At 32.0% G+C, this 14,023-nt stretch overlaps 2 protein-coding genes across 6 annotated transcripts in view; one reads left to right on the forward strand and one right to left on the reverse strand.

Annotated features, from left to right (window-relative positions):
- Positions 1 to 14,023, reverse strand: part of LOC133332061 (complexin) — an 88,100-nt gene that overhangs the window by 14,799 nt on the left and 59,278 nt on the right. For 2 of the 5 annotated variants that reach the window (XM_061540475.1, XM_061540545.1), the window contains exon 2: positions 1,631 to 1,797. In XM_061540475.1, the coding sequence (XP_061396459.1) occupies positions 1,631 to 1,797 (167 nt within the window). Of the gene's footprint in view, positions 1 to 1,630; positions 1,798 to 7,543; positions 7,661 to 14,023 lie in introns of those variants that run through there. The other 3 variants (XM_061540618.1, XM_061540766.1, XM_061540697.1) reach the window with 3 other exon arrangements.
- On the forward strand, positions 4,817 to 7,440 carry LOC133331957 (neprilysin-3). The gene is made up of 2 exons (XM_061540375.1): positions 4,817 to 5,855; positions 6,486 to 7,440. Exons 1-2 carry the CDS (start codon positions 4,817 to 4,819, stop codon positions 7,418 to 7,420), a joined length of 1,974 nt encoding a protein of 657 aa, XP_061396359.1. The 3' UTR covers positions 7,421 to 7,440.

A 14,023-nucleotide genomic window follows, 5' to 3' on the forward strand; every position in this document is an offset into this window, starting at 1 on the left:
CGTTTAATTGGGTAGTAGCATAATTAGGGTAATTGGCAAATTTTCTATTTGCAGAAAATTTTCACTAATTAGTCCAGATCACTATTAATAGATGTGAAAAAAAACAGAAATGGGGAATACAGAAACACACAAACAAACAACCGATTCATAAAACATGTAAATTGTAGCGGGTGGAAATGAGGGTTACTGTTTGTTGTTTGGGGGGAAACGATTGAAATTATTTCTATGTTTGTTTGTTTTATTGATAGAATCTATGTTGATTTATTTGTACCAGGTTTATAATTAACAGAAAAATACTAAACGTCAAGTTGGGGTGTTTAAATGAAGTTGGAGTCTGAGTTCGAGAAATGAAGAAGTTGTATTTGGATTTTAATTTTCAAATAGTCTTAACGTTTTGTTTACACCGACAAGATGTATTCTGTATACAAAAAGTCAGGGAATTTAAATAAAAATATAGAAATCACATAAAGTATCTCTTTTCGAAATTGATATCGGTAGAATAGAGTGGAGACGTTTGAATTTAGTTGGAGATTAGTACCCATAAAATATGGGTTTATGGGTTTAAGGCCGGACCGATTAGCATCATCCAAACATTTGGATTGATAGAACCCAATCACATATCCTACATGGAAAAATTAGATCAAAATATTAGGTTGGGGAAAAAGAAATCCCTTATTTTTTCGACAGATGGCTGTACTGATAGATTTCCCGTAAAATATCGATCAAACAATTTCAGATATATGCTCGATGGGTGGTGATATTTTGCAGTAAAAAAATTATTTTGCTGTTTTTTGTTTGGTGCATTCAGATGTGAGTTACAGGGTGTTAAAAATTGAAGTGAACAAAGAACAAAGCGGCCAGAAGTGGCCAACAGGAGAGGTGTCGTGTTCCACCAGGACAACGCTAGATCACACACTTCTACAGTGACTCGCCAGAAACTTCGGTAGCATGTTTGGGAAGTTTTACTGTATCCGCCAGTCTGGACTTGACAGCAAGCGATTATCTTATTTTTTTTGCATTCCAAAATTTCTTTAATGATTAAAGTTTGGTATCTAGAGCAGAACTTCTATGACGCTACCTTTATAATGGCAATAAATCGTACAACAAAACGGTTCTTATTATATCTAAATTTATATACCTTTCACCGGCTGGTGTGTATTCAAAATTTCGTAAAAGGGTCAATGAAGGTTTTCTCATTGTAAATTGTCTACTAGTAGTTTGTTTATGCTTTACAAAAATGTGGACTGTTATATCCAATTTGTAATACCACACCCGTTAGCAATGAATTTTATTATGTTTCAAATGGAATTGAAAATGTATTCATTGCCAATATGGGGCAATATTTTAAAAGGTAATTTCCAAGGCGTTTCCTGGATCTAGGTATTGCCTGTTTGTGTATGTTTTAATTTTGGATTCTTTTTCAATATATGTTTACTTTATATAAAATTCTATTCACTTCTATCAATTTTTATTAAAATCTGGTAATTTGTTATTCACCTGATCCTTGAATCATAGTTTTTTTTTCTCATATTTTTTTCCTAGGAATATATCAATATTCATTGATTGACTTTATTTCATTTGTTATAATTTCATACATTATTATTTTGCCTATATTATTTCGCCCACTTACCTTATCACGAATATCTTGTCGCATTTTCTCACGCTCCTCTTCCATGCGACGATGCTTCTCCTTGCGTCGTTCTTCGGCCTCACGGATGGCCTCCTGACGTTCTCTCTCCTCCTCCTCTGCCTTTTCCTTATCGTCGGCATCATCACCGCCATCACCACCTACGGCGCCTGTAAATTTTTTTGAAGAAAAAAATATTTTTATTAATATTTTTGTGAAACTAAAAAAATGTTGAGTACATAACTTATATACTGGGGATATTGAGTAGTATAAGTAGTATAACTAAATAATTCAAAAATTTTGAAAATGTCGCCTATTTGCTTTACGTTGTATTGAAGTATAATTTTTTTTAGCCTGATAGTATGCAATATTTTTTAACATATTTTTTAAAATTTAAAAATGTCGCCCATGTGCTTTACGTTGCATTGAAGATATTTTTAGCCTGAAAATATGCAACATCTTTTATATTAAACAGAAATGTTCGATTGCATAGCTTAATGCATTACCGAACTAATCCGTTAATTTACTCAAAAAGTCGTAAAACATTTCAAATTTCCAGAGGAAAATCGAAATCAAATTCGATTAGTTGATGTTTGAATTTGGGGTCATTTACAGAAATATTTTGTTAAAAAAAATTTAAAAAAATAGTAATTTAATTTGATTTTCAATAAATATTTTAATTTCAAATATTTAGTTTCATTACCATTTTAGGAGACAATTTTTATTTCTAACTTTTTTTCGTCATATTCATTTCAATTTTATTGAAATAGCCAAACTTTTGAGTTTAATTTAATAAAAAAATTATTTTAAATGTATACTTCTATAATATAGACAATCTTTTGAATTTGGAGTCATTTAGAAGATATTATTTTTTTAATATATTCAAAAAAGTTTTAGGAATTTAAATTGATTTTCAATAAATATTTTTTTATTACTAGAAGAAGATGTAAACCATTTATTTTTTATTCAATTTCTTTTTTAACACAAAACCATTTAATTTGATTACCATTTTAGGAGACATTTTTATTTCCCTCTATTCCCATCATCTTCATTTCAATTTTATTAAAATTGCCAAAGTTTTCAAATTAGGCCTAGTTAAAAAAACACTTTTTGCGAACACCCTGTCATAATAATGTTGACAATCTTTATTAAAGTTTTGACTGTCATTGAGGTTGAATAAATAAATATTATTTTTAATTTGCTTAGTTTGTAGAATTTTTTGAAAAAACAAAAATCTTTAATGACTTTTTGGTTTTATTTGTTTTTAATTATGTTAGGAAAAATAAAGGAAAGGAAAACAGTAATTGTTATTGAAAGATAATTGTTTCCTTGAATTTTTATTTGATATTTTCGAGGGGGAATACTTTTATTTGGAAAATGTGGGGTGGGTGCCTATGATAAAATGTATTTTTTAAATTCTGAAATTTCCGACTTTTTGAGGAATTTGGGACATAATTAAATATATTGTATTAATCAGGATTAGCCCATATTTCGTGGTAGCTCTCTTATGATGATATCCCTGTTGTTCGGCATTCTGGGGAATTGGTTGGTTCTCTTGGAATATCATACATTCCTTCCAATAATATTTAACACAGAATAGAAGTTTAGAAATTTTTTCAACAAAATTTAATATTTGGCATCTCCCTACTGGTATTGGCCCCAATCCCTATCAATATTGGCCCCAGGTTACGCCAGTAGTCCCAATTATTCCCATTACCTCTTATTATTCTGTATTTTAAAGATTTTGGTCAACTTTACAACCGAATTGATACCAATTTTCAGTCAACAATATACCATGATCGATTTTAAGTATCTAGAATCCCCACCTAATGTTCGGGCCGGTCGAACATAACAAATTTCTCACTTGTTTCAAGTATTATTTTCTAAATACAACTTTTCTTATCATTATTTCCAGACTTCACTATGTAAACACTGCTCTACATAATGACTGGTCACCCCGGCAAATCAACTATTTATTTTCTATAGAGATAAGTATTATTGAAAATCAAATCAATACAAATTTCAAGTCAAGAAGTTCAAGATCGAAACAGCAGCTTGATAATCTTTGCATTCATTGTGTCCCACATTGGAACTGATTAACAACAAAAAAGGTTGCAACAAAATAAACCCCACAAAAAAAAACAAAAACTATTTTTATTCTTTCTTCAGTTTTTTGATCATTCAATCAATATTAACCTCTCCACCTCTGGCTTATCTATGGAAATTGCGACAAAACTCATTTGAAATTCTTTGTGCAAAGCCAGTCAGCCAACCAGCCAGCCACCGATGAGAGATAGAAATGTTTGAGCTCTTTTAATTGAATTCTTTGGCTTTGGCTGTGTTACAGATTATTCATTAGTATGAGATTAGCGCAAAAGCCAAGAACAACAGAAATCAGACGAAAACGTGTGTGGAATTTTTCTCAAATAAATATAAAATTGTATTTCAAGGAAACGAATAACGAACGAAAGAAAAAAATATAGTAGCGTTGGTGCACTCAGTGGCTCAATGCTGCAATCCTAATGAGGGAAACCGCACAACAAATATCTAACCGAGAAGGAAATCTCTAATGAAGAACGTAGCAAAAACCGCTTTCTAAAAACAAACAAGCAAACACAGAAACAACATACAATTGTGTATTTTCCTAGTGTACGTGCGTGTGTATTCCGCAATACCAGAAAAAGAAATAGAATAGAAAACTTAATTAAAAAACAAGGTTAAAAACGGAAGCAAAGCAAAAAAAAAAAACCAAAGTGATTGTGTTTCGTTTTATTTTTTTGTCGAGAAAATAACATTTTCCAAACAGTAAAAACAAGAATAACAACAAAAAACACCAAACTTAAAAGTAATCTAAAAAGCAAAGGTTCCTTTTGGCTTACAAAACAAACAGTTGTTGGTTGTAACGCTGCCAAGTGTCATGTTAGTTAGCAATTTGTTACGAAAGTGTTAACTTATATTTGGTGTTGCATGAATTTGCAAATAAGATTTGCGGTAACGCAGCAAATGTTCTCGGGGTTTCAGTTTTTTATTAAAAAAGTTTGAGGAAAAATAAGAAAACCTCGCCCAAAAACAAAATAAGAATATTAAATTTATAACGAAAATAAATTTTTTATATTGACATCTCAGAAAAAACAACAAAAAGTGTCACAGAAAGCAGACATCAGAGAAAGAACATAAAAAAACTTCAATATGTTTTGCCATTATCACTTTGATAGTTCAACACGCCACAAACAACAACATCACTCGTTGCTGTCGGTGTTGGCATCTTTGTTGTTCGGGCTCATGGCAACAACAACACCCCCACTGGGACTATTTGGCAGTGGCGGCGGCGGCGGTGTTGTTGCTGCCGCTGCTGGTGTGGCTGTTGCCACTGATAAGCTTGCCACAGAGAATGACATTTTACGTTTTTCCTATGAACTGGAATCATGGCTGGATTTAACAAAAAAACCCTGCGAGGATTTTTTCGGTTATGTTTGTGCTCGCTCGCTAAATGCCACCGCCCCGGCACAGCATGACAAACGCCAACAGCAGGAACAATTGAAATTCAATAAATTTCTCGAGGCCAATAACGACGAGGAGCTCATGGATGCCGAATTGAAAGTGAAGCATTTTTACGATTCATGCCAGAATGCCCGCATGATGGATCATCTGAAAAGCACTTTAATGTATCGCTTATCTGGTGGCTGGCCAGCCATTGACGATTCCATGGCCATGTTGCGGAAACGTCGTAACATGACCTGGTTACAGGTGCTCAGTATATTCCATGAGGCTGGGGTGCCGTATTTTTTTAAGACCCAAATTGAATTACGTTCCAATAAACGTATCGTCCAGATACGCCCAGATGATTCGATACGTTTTACACTGAGAAAATTCGAACAGTTGTCGGGTGAAATTATGCATGCGTACGATGTGAATGCAGGCAAGGCCCGTCTGGTGGCATTGGAGATATTGAATTTTGAACGTAATTCACGAGATATTATGAAAATTGCCATAGCGGCAGATGAGAAAATCAATGAATATACCTATGAAGATTTTAAGGGTTTAAATTTTGGTTCAGTGCCACCACTGGATTGGGATTCATATTTTCGTAAAGTGATGGGAAAGCCATTGAAAAATACCGATACCGTTATTGTCATGGAACTGCCGAAAATGATACAATATTTCGAGTTGTTGCAATCGACAACATTGACGAGATTTTTGAATTGGTTGTGGATTGACTATTTGATGGGTAAGTGGAAATGGAAAAAATTGAAAATAATGAAAAAAAGTATTGGGACATACATCGAAAGCTAAAAAAGGAGTGCAATAAAAACACCCTTAACATAAAATTCCTAACCTTGTCCCATAACAGAAAATTATCCTCCGGTAATTGGATTTTTATAACAATTACAGTCAGACACACAAAAGATCGATATAGGGCTTCAAAAACTTGAATGAATATTCAATAAAATACTGAAGCTTTGTAAAAATAATATTACAGTCGAATTTCTATAAATGCAACCCGAAAAATGTTCGATATATAAATCGATAATTTGAGTTATTATTTTTCTCCTTAGCGCTGACTTTACTAAATTTATTTCAATTTAAAGAAAATTCGACTTTTTGAATTTCGGCTGCATTATATTTTTGGATCTCCATCCTGTTATTTTAAGAAGAGTTTAAAAAAACTTCGCCATCTTTCCTATGCCAATTCTGTCAGAGTGCTGACCACTTTTATTTAAGCTCAATATTATTATCGCCGAGACTAAGAGGCTTTCCGACTGAAGTGCAACGACTGAGAGTCATAGAACCCTCTGAAAACTGTATTTGTTTTAAACCCGTTTATTATTATTATTTTTTTTAATATATTTTTTTTCAGACAAAACACCCTCCGACTGTCAAAAACTCACGGAAACCTATTTCGGACCGGTCTACAAACACATCGTTGAACGTTCCGCCATCAATAAAGTACAAATGGCTCAAATGTATTCCGAACTGGGACAATCCTATGATCAACTATTGGCTAACACCCCCTGGATTGATGAAATCACACAACAAAATTCAAAACTATTTTTAGGACGTGTTATGCACCTGACACTGAACGGTGATGCCAAACTGGATGCCGAATATGAATCCCTGGCAATTACAAAACGTAATTTCTATCGTAACTTAGAAAAAATTCAAAGATTTTTATCGCAAAGATCCAAGCAGGATACAGATTCGGTAAAACCCAGGTCTCATGGCACAAATCAAGTTAGCCGCAGTGTTCAGATGTTTATGGAAAGCTTCCTTACCATTAACAATATCATGCAACAGCAGCAGAATTTAAGTGCCCCACTGAATTATGTTTTGGTTGGGCAAAATTTTGCCGAAATGATGATAGGTGGTGCCCATGCCACACCCGGTGCCTGGAGAAGTACTGATTCGGATCGACAATATGCCACATTTGAACGTTGTTTGGCAAGACAACAAACTGCAGGGAATGCCAACACCAGTCGGTCATTTAATCTCAATAATTTAATTCTGAAATTATTGGCTCAACAACAGGCCTGGTATACCTACAAACAATGGCTGCAGCATGATGAGGAGTTTATGCAGAAATTAGATCGCCTTTTGCAAGCGGGCCATTTACAAATGTCCATGGAAAAGTTGTACTTCGTTGCCAGTACCCTATTGGATTGCCAGTTAAATCCCTCGACAGAACGTCGCTCTTTCCTGCACGCCTTTCTAAAACAATCCAAAGAATTTCAACAAGTTTTCAAATGTCAACCACGTGATCCTCTATATATGCTAAACAAATGTTCTTTATTATAAAACTCTCTCACACACACACACACGAACACACTCTGTCACATGAATTTATTTCAATAAAGTTTTTCCCATATTTTTTTGGCGTTTTAATTTTGTTGCTGTAGTGCTTTTCTCAACCAACACCACCTACCTTTCATTTTCTTGGTAAGTTCGTTGATAAATTCAGAAATTTTGCTAAATTTATTTCTAACACGAAAATGGAAAAAGGATAATGTTAATGCTTGCACCTTCCTGGGGAAAATAACAATGAATTAATAGACGAAATAGACCCTTTAAAAAAGTTAGCCCTAACTGAAACGGTCAACGGTTAGCCATGCAACCCCCTATGGGTTGGCTGATTACTTCATGGCTCATCATAATGCTCTTTAAAGCTTATCCCTAAACAGTAGCAACAACAACAACGAAACCCCCATTGCCTTTGAAAGTTTGATTATTCTGTTTGTCATTCATTTGTCAGACAACTACTACAAAACGGCATTAAAATTTCATTAAGAATTTCAAATTATTTTCTGAACCACTCCCAGAAGTCAAAAAACGAAAAAAAGAACACAAAAAACAGGGTTGAGCAGCAATGGTCAACTAATTGAAGAGGTTATATTTAGTAATATTTACTTCGCATGGTTGCCTTGATAGTGCTTGTGGGTGGGTAAGTTGTACTTAGAAACATACATACACATATGTATGTGTGTATGTTGTATATAGTTTTCTCTACAATTTATACTGTCCATTCAATATATTTCCAAAAGCTCTGAAGGTCCTTTATATCCTTTTCAGCTAGATCCTTGTGGCATTTTCATAAGAATTTGACTTTATATTGCAAAGAAAATGTCAAGCATGAGCTATTTTCCAGCTGAGCTGAGCAATACCCTTTTCATAAAAATTGAAAATTTGTTCTGTTTTTGTTGTTGTTGTTGCTATTATTAAGAATTAAGTTGTAGTAGTTGTTGCTGTTGTTTTGGTTTTGTAGTTCTTTTTTGTGTAAAAGGGGTAACTAAGGTTACCAATAGTATGTTTTGCTTATAGAACTATATTACAAAACAATGGGAAGTAACCCGAAAATAATGTTGCCAAGGGAAAAATAAGTCTTGGAAAAATAATTTAATAAAATAAAATTGTATAGTTGTTGTTGGGTAAGTAAGAGGCACAAGCCGTTGGATCCATATCATAAGAGTTACTATGGCAATACATTCCAATGAAATATAACGCCCGAAAATAGGTAACATATAGTTCAAATCAAGTGGGTCAATATCTATTAAGGCGCGTTTAGACTAAATCGACTCGAATTGTTAATCAAGTTACTCAAAATCGAGGTAACAAATTCTAACTATATAAACAAGTTCTAAAATGATATAAAGTTGATTCGTCAGCTGTTATTTGTTTACGTATACATACATACTTCATATGTTTCAGAATTTCTGTGGCAATTTTCAATCAATAATATTTATTATATATTAAAAAATCTCAATTTTTTATCAGCTGCCATATTTTTGGTATTTTGAATTGTAGCATACCTTAAGGAGAATTCTATATATTTTGGTGCAGTACCAGGGTTGTATTTGAAATTATCTCGATTTAGAATAGGATTTCGAGCAAATCGAGATATTGAGTGAATTTTATTTTGTATGATAAATCGAGGAAAAATGAGCTAAATATAGCCATTAAATCGAAATAATGCACTTTATTACGATAAATTGGTATGTGTACAGTTCTAGTATGTTCTTCATTTTTAAAATGGCGTGGTTGCGTTAAATTGTTTCAATTTAAAAATAATTTCAAAATTTTCAAAAATATACGTTTTTTTTTGTATACACCCTAATGTGTATATAATTGTTTAATAATACAATTGTTATTGGACAATAAGTGGTAATAGTAAGAAAATTACATTGAATATATAAAATCGATAAAATTACATCATGATTGGAATTGGAAAGTACAGTGGGTCAATGTCAAACCATTGTAGGGTTATAATTTATTTTTTTTTCATGAAATTCATGGGCTTCTATTTGAGTTTGACTTGATATATTTGCCACTCTCTCTGTGTATATATCCTTATTTCCACTTGTATTTGTTCCTTTATGAAGGTAGAATTTCGTTACATACTCAAACAGGAGGTATATCTGTTATTTTTAAATAATGTCTGTTGCACCCATTCAAAACAAATTAGGACGATTAGGCACCCTAACAGACGTCGCCTTTTGAAGGACCATTCACATTAAATCTGATGAAATAAAATATATGATCTTTATTTAAATGTGAACCGACTTAAATTAATCTAACGACATGTCATTCTGCAACCTATACTAACTTTTTCATTGGAAATAATATATCGAAGCTATATCTAAATCTGAACTGATTTCATCGAAACTTTATACACGTTTGGCTAAACGAACTCAGTGCGTTTGGTGCACAATTTACTTAAAATCGGACGAAACTATATTTGGGAGCTTTATGTAAATCTGAACAGATTGTGGTGAAGGGTATTTTCGGATTGCTCAAAATCAATACATTTATCGACAGCCACATTTGCTCCTGCTCAGTTTTTTTTCAGTGGATGAATAATTTTCGATCAAAAACGGCGTCCTAGAATTAATACACTACAACCCAGAGCTGAGGGTACTAACTGCATAACTTCAACTTGGGAAGTCGCGCATCGTAAATGCTCAACTGTAGGCATTCAGAATGGAAAATTTATATGGGGTCCTCAAATATGGGTCAATATTGATGGTTTGCTTTATTACACAATGAGAATCGGAAAAAATTACAGTTAATTTCGTTGAAAAATTCCCCAAAATAACGAAGTTTGGGAGGTACTGTTATATGAGGGCTATACCTAACCGATATTTCCTATTTTTAATCATCCTAGTAGAAGTAGCAAAGTTTGTGCAGAATTGCAAAGCTTAATCCTAAGTATTGCGAGTTTTATCGTGATTTCAACGGATGGACAGACTAGAATATATAAACTTAATGGGGTCATCGGTCTGACTGACCACCTACATTGAATTGGGTCTATGTTGCTGGAATAAAGAAATATTTGTTATGACACTCTACAAAAATAAGAGGTATAACAAGTGCGGAATCTAAAGGGTGAAGAGACATTTGTGTACATTTTATACAATACACTCCGATGTAAAATTTGATGCCACAATTTGAAAACATAAGGGTTTCTAGCCTCCGAATTATAAGCCAAATGTTAGAAAAAATACGTGAACACACTTGAACCCTCCAAATATGCTATGTTTGGCCCAGAATGTGTATGTTTAATTTTTGTTTTATTTCTGAGACTAATATAACAACCCTCACTACACATCATTCGAACAATTTGTACTACCACCGCCTAATAACCGTTTATCGATTATTATTGTCAGGAATTTTTAATACGAATGACAGAAATATAAACCTGTCGTTGTGTTTAAGTTATTTTATATTAATGCGTTATACCTTGCAGATTATATTAATAGTAAAATTGCTAGTAATTTTATAAAATGTTGACTTTCTGCTAGTACTTTGCAATTAAGTATAATTAACTTTAAATAGAACGAAAATAAATTATAATGAAAAATGTAATAATTGTTTAAAATTATTCTAAGGAATAGGCTGTCGATGATGTCATTGAAAGGGTGTTTTAAAAATATCCTAAGAATTAAACAATTAAATTTTGTGTAGATAGAGGAAACCTTTTATGTCATTACTGTTGTAGAAATTTGTTCTGGTGTGACCTTTTGAGATTGCTAGAATATTAACATGATGTTCCTGCTGCAATGAATTTTGTGTTGGATAAAAATTGCAATTTAGAAAGGACTGCAATGGTGTATTTTTCATTTGCCGAGACACTGTTTTACCATTTTAAAAATATATATTTATTGCTTTATATTTCATTTATAATTTAAATACATTAATTTCATTCATTTAAATGTCAAAAGCTTAATTCTTTTGTGGTAAATTTTTTTTTATAAAAACATAATTAATGTATATGTTAATTTTAATGCATTTCAGTTTATACTTATGGCAAATGAATATAATTTGTATTGTTTATTTGCCTCCCACTGCACTCATTTATACAATTTTTCTGCCCCCATTCCACAATGCTCTTAATTTATATATATTATTTAATTCATTTATCAATATCCGCTTCAATGAAGTAAAGCATTGCAAAGCATTTTAAAGGAAATTGTTGTTTTCATTGCAGGAACAAAAATAAAACAAAAACCCCTCCAACAACAACACGCTTATTATGCACTTACTGTGTGGAAACGTGATATGCATATTTCACACTCGTTTGAGAATATCAATTAATTACGGTGAAAAACAATAAACGTTAATATGAGTTTGAAAGATTATTGTTATTATTATTATTAATATATATTTTTTTATTATTATGGGAAAATCAATATCAATGTACATATACCTATATGTAATAAGTTATGTATGGTATAAATTGTTGGTTCTTTTGAACATTAAACGACCCCATAAATATTTAATTAATACCTATATGAAATACTTTCATAATGTTATGAAATGTGATGACATTGTAAATATATACAGAGAGGGAAAAGGTATTAAAAAAGAATAATTTATATTTTAATATGTTGTTTTAAATTTTGATGGTGAAAATTTATGTTTCTTTTAAATTCCAAAACTTCAATTGCCCCTAAATGTAGGCTATTAAATTCGTGAAATATGAAATGTGTTGGGAGAAATTTTTTTTATAATCAACAGTAATACATTTTTTATATTTTGTAGCCATTTTTTCTTTTAAAAGTTGTATGTTAAAGAAGAGCCTTAAATAATTTGACAAAATATTTTAATATGTTTTTCTATTTTCAAATTTACAAAATGTAAAACAATAAATTGGTATAAATTGTTCTTTAGAAGTTGGTTAAAAGAATTTGCATACTTTTAGGCATGTTAGTATAACATTGTATAATTTTAGGTTGAAAGGAATTATGTATATCGAAGTGGGCACTCTTTTTGGCATTTCTTGAAGTTGGTTTTAAATATAATCGTTATGTTGAAGCAAATAAGCTGAAATTGAAATTAGTTGCTTCATTTAGGCATGTTTCAAACAAATTTAATTATTTTTGGGATAAGAAGTAGAATATAGAACGGAGTGGTCTACTTTTTTATACACTTCTTGCAGTTAGTTCCAAATTTCGTAGTTCTGAAATGTGATGCTATTCTAAATATATATATACAGAGAGAGAGGCTATAATATATTGTTGATGATAAAATGTTGTGGTAGAAATGTGTAACTAAAAATAGTTGATATTGCAATACGTTGCTTTTAATTCTGATGGTTAACATTTATTTTTAATTCCAATACTTCAATTGCGCCTAAACGTAGGCTATTAAATTCGCAAAATATTTTTATTGAAATGTTCCCCATGTAAGTAGGCTATATTTACATTTAAAATGCAATTACAATATTTTATTTCACTCTTGTGAATTTTTAATATTTTAAATGGGCAACAGAAATTCAACATCTAACGTTCATTTTTATTAATTTTCTATTTTGTAGCCAATTTTATTTTATCTCAAAAATTTCCACTAATTTCTCCCTGTGTATTTTTGCTCAATCTCCCTAATTACAATAATCTACAAGACCATATCCCCGTTTAGACAAATTGTATGTCAAACCCCTTTTCATTATTTCTATATCCATCTATGCTTCAGCAAATACCCCTTAAAGTATGCTTTATTTACATTTCAAAATTTCATTACATACTTGATATGTATACACTTGAAATTTTGCTTTTGTATTTTTTGGATTTTTATTTTGACAGTTTTGTTGATAAAGAACCTTAAAACATGTTTTGTGTCCTTCTCCATTAGCCTCAATCTAGGGCCAAATAAAAAAAGAACCAAAACACACACACATACACAAAACATGACACACATTGTGTAGAAAAGAGATTTTTATTCTGGTAAGCAATTGTTGGTTGACACGTACGATGCATGTAAATGACGCTGATGATGATGACGACGAGGACATCAACATCATCATCATCAGATTGTTGTTGTTGTTGTGAAGATAATACTTTCCCTACTAAAACTTGTTTGGTTGGATACTTGAGTTGGTTTGGTTGGTTGGCTGTGTCGTATGTCGCTCTCTCTATGTCAGTTCAACCATTTCCATTTACATTCGTCTCGAATGGTTTCACATATGTGAACAATACAACGACATTTTTGTTCTTGTTGCTGTTGTTGTATTGTGATGCCACTTTAACACTTTACATCGTTTACCAAATAGCTTAAAGTGATTTTTTTGTTTTTCTGTTCTTCTTGTTGGGTGGGTGGCTGGTTGTTTGTTTCAAAATCAATAGTTGACAGGAACAGACAAAAAATAAAACGAAATGGGGGAAAAAAGAACGGGAAGAATTTCAAAAAAGGAAGCTGCTGTTTTTGATTTGATTTGTATTCTTTTGACACCCATTCCCCCCAACCACTCCAACTCTTGTAACAATGCTATTTGAAGTGTTTGTTATTCAATAACAGCAGCAGTAGTAGTACAAAGCACACACACACATAAGCTACAATACAAAGGAATACGTTTTTGTACCAAGTAAACATAAACAACAACACCAACAGCGAAAAAACAGAATCAATACA

This window comes from Musca vetustissima, unplaced genomic scaffold, assembly GCF_032173495.1.
Source record: "Musca vetustissima isolate MV318-11 ecotype Yass unplaced genomic scaffold, APGP_CSIRO_Mvet_v1 utg23075, whole genome shotgun sequence".
Taxonomy (NCBI): Eukaryota; Metazoa; Arthropoda; class Insecta; order Diptera; family Muscidae; genus Musca; species Musca vetustissima.

What these genes read in the sequence shown, in the direction of transcription:
- LOC133331957 (XM_061540375.1), top strand. Translation starts at nt 4,817, where the DNA reads ATGTTTTGCCATTATCACTTTGATAGTTCAACACGCCACAAACAACAA. An exon ending in GTGGATTGACTATTTGATGG is followed by an intron (nt 5,856 to 6,485) that starts GTAAGTGGAAAT and finishes ATTTTTTTTCAG; the next exon opens with ACAAAACACCCTCCGACTGT.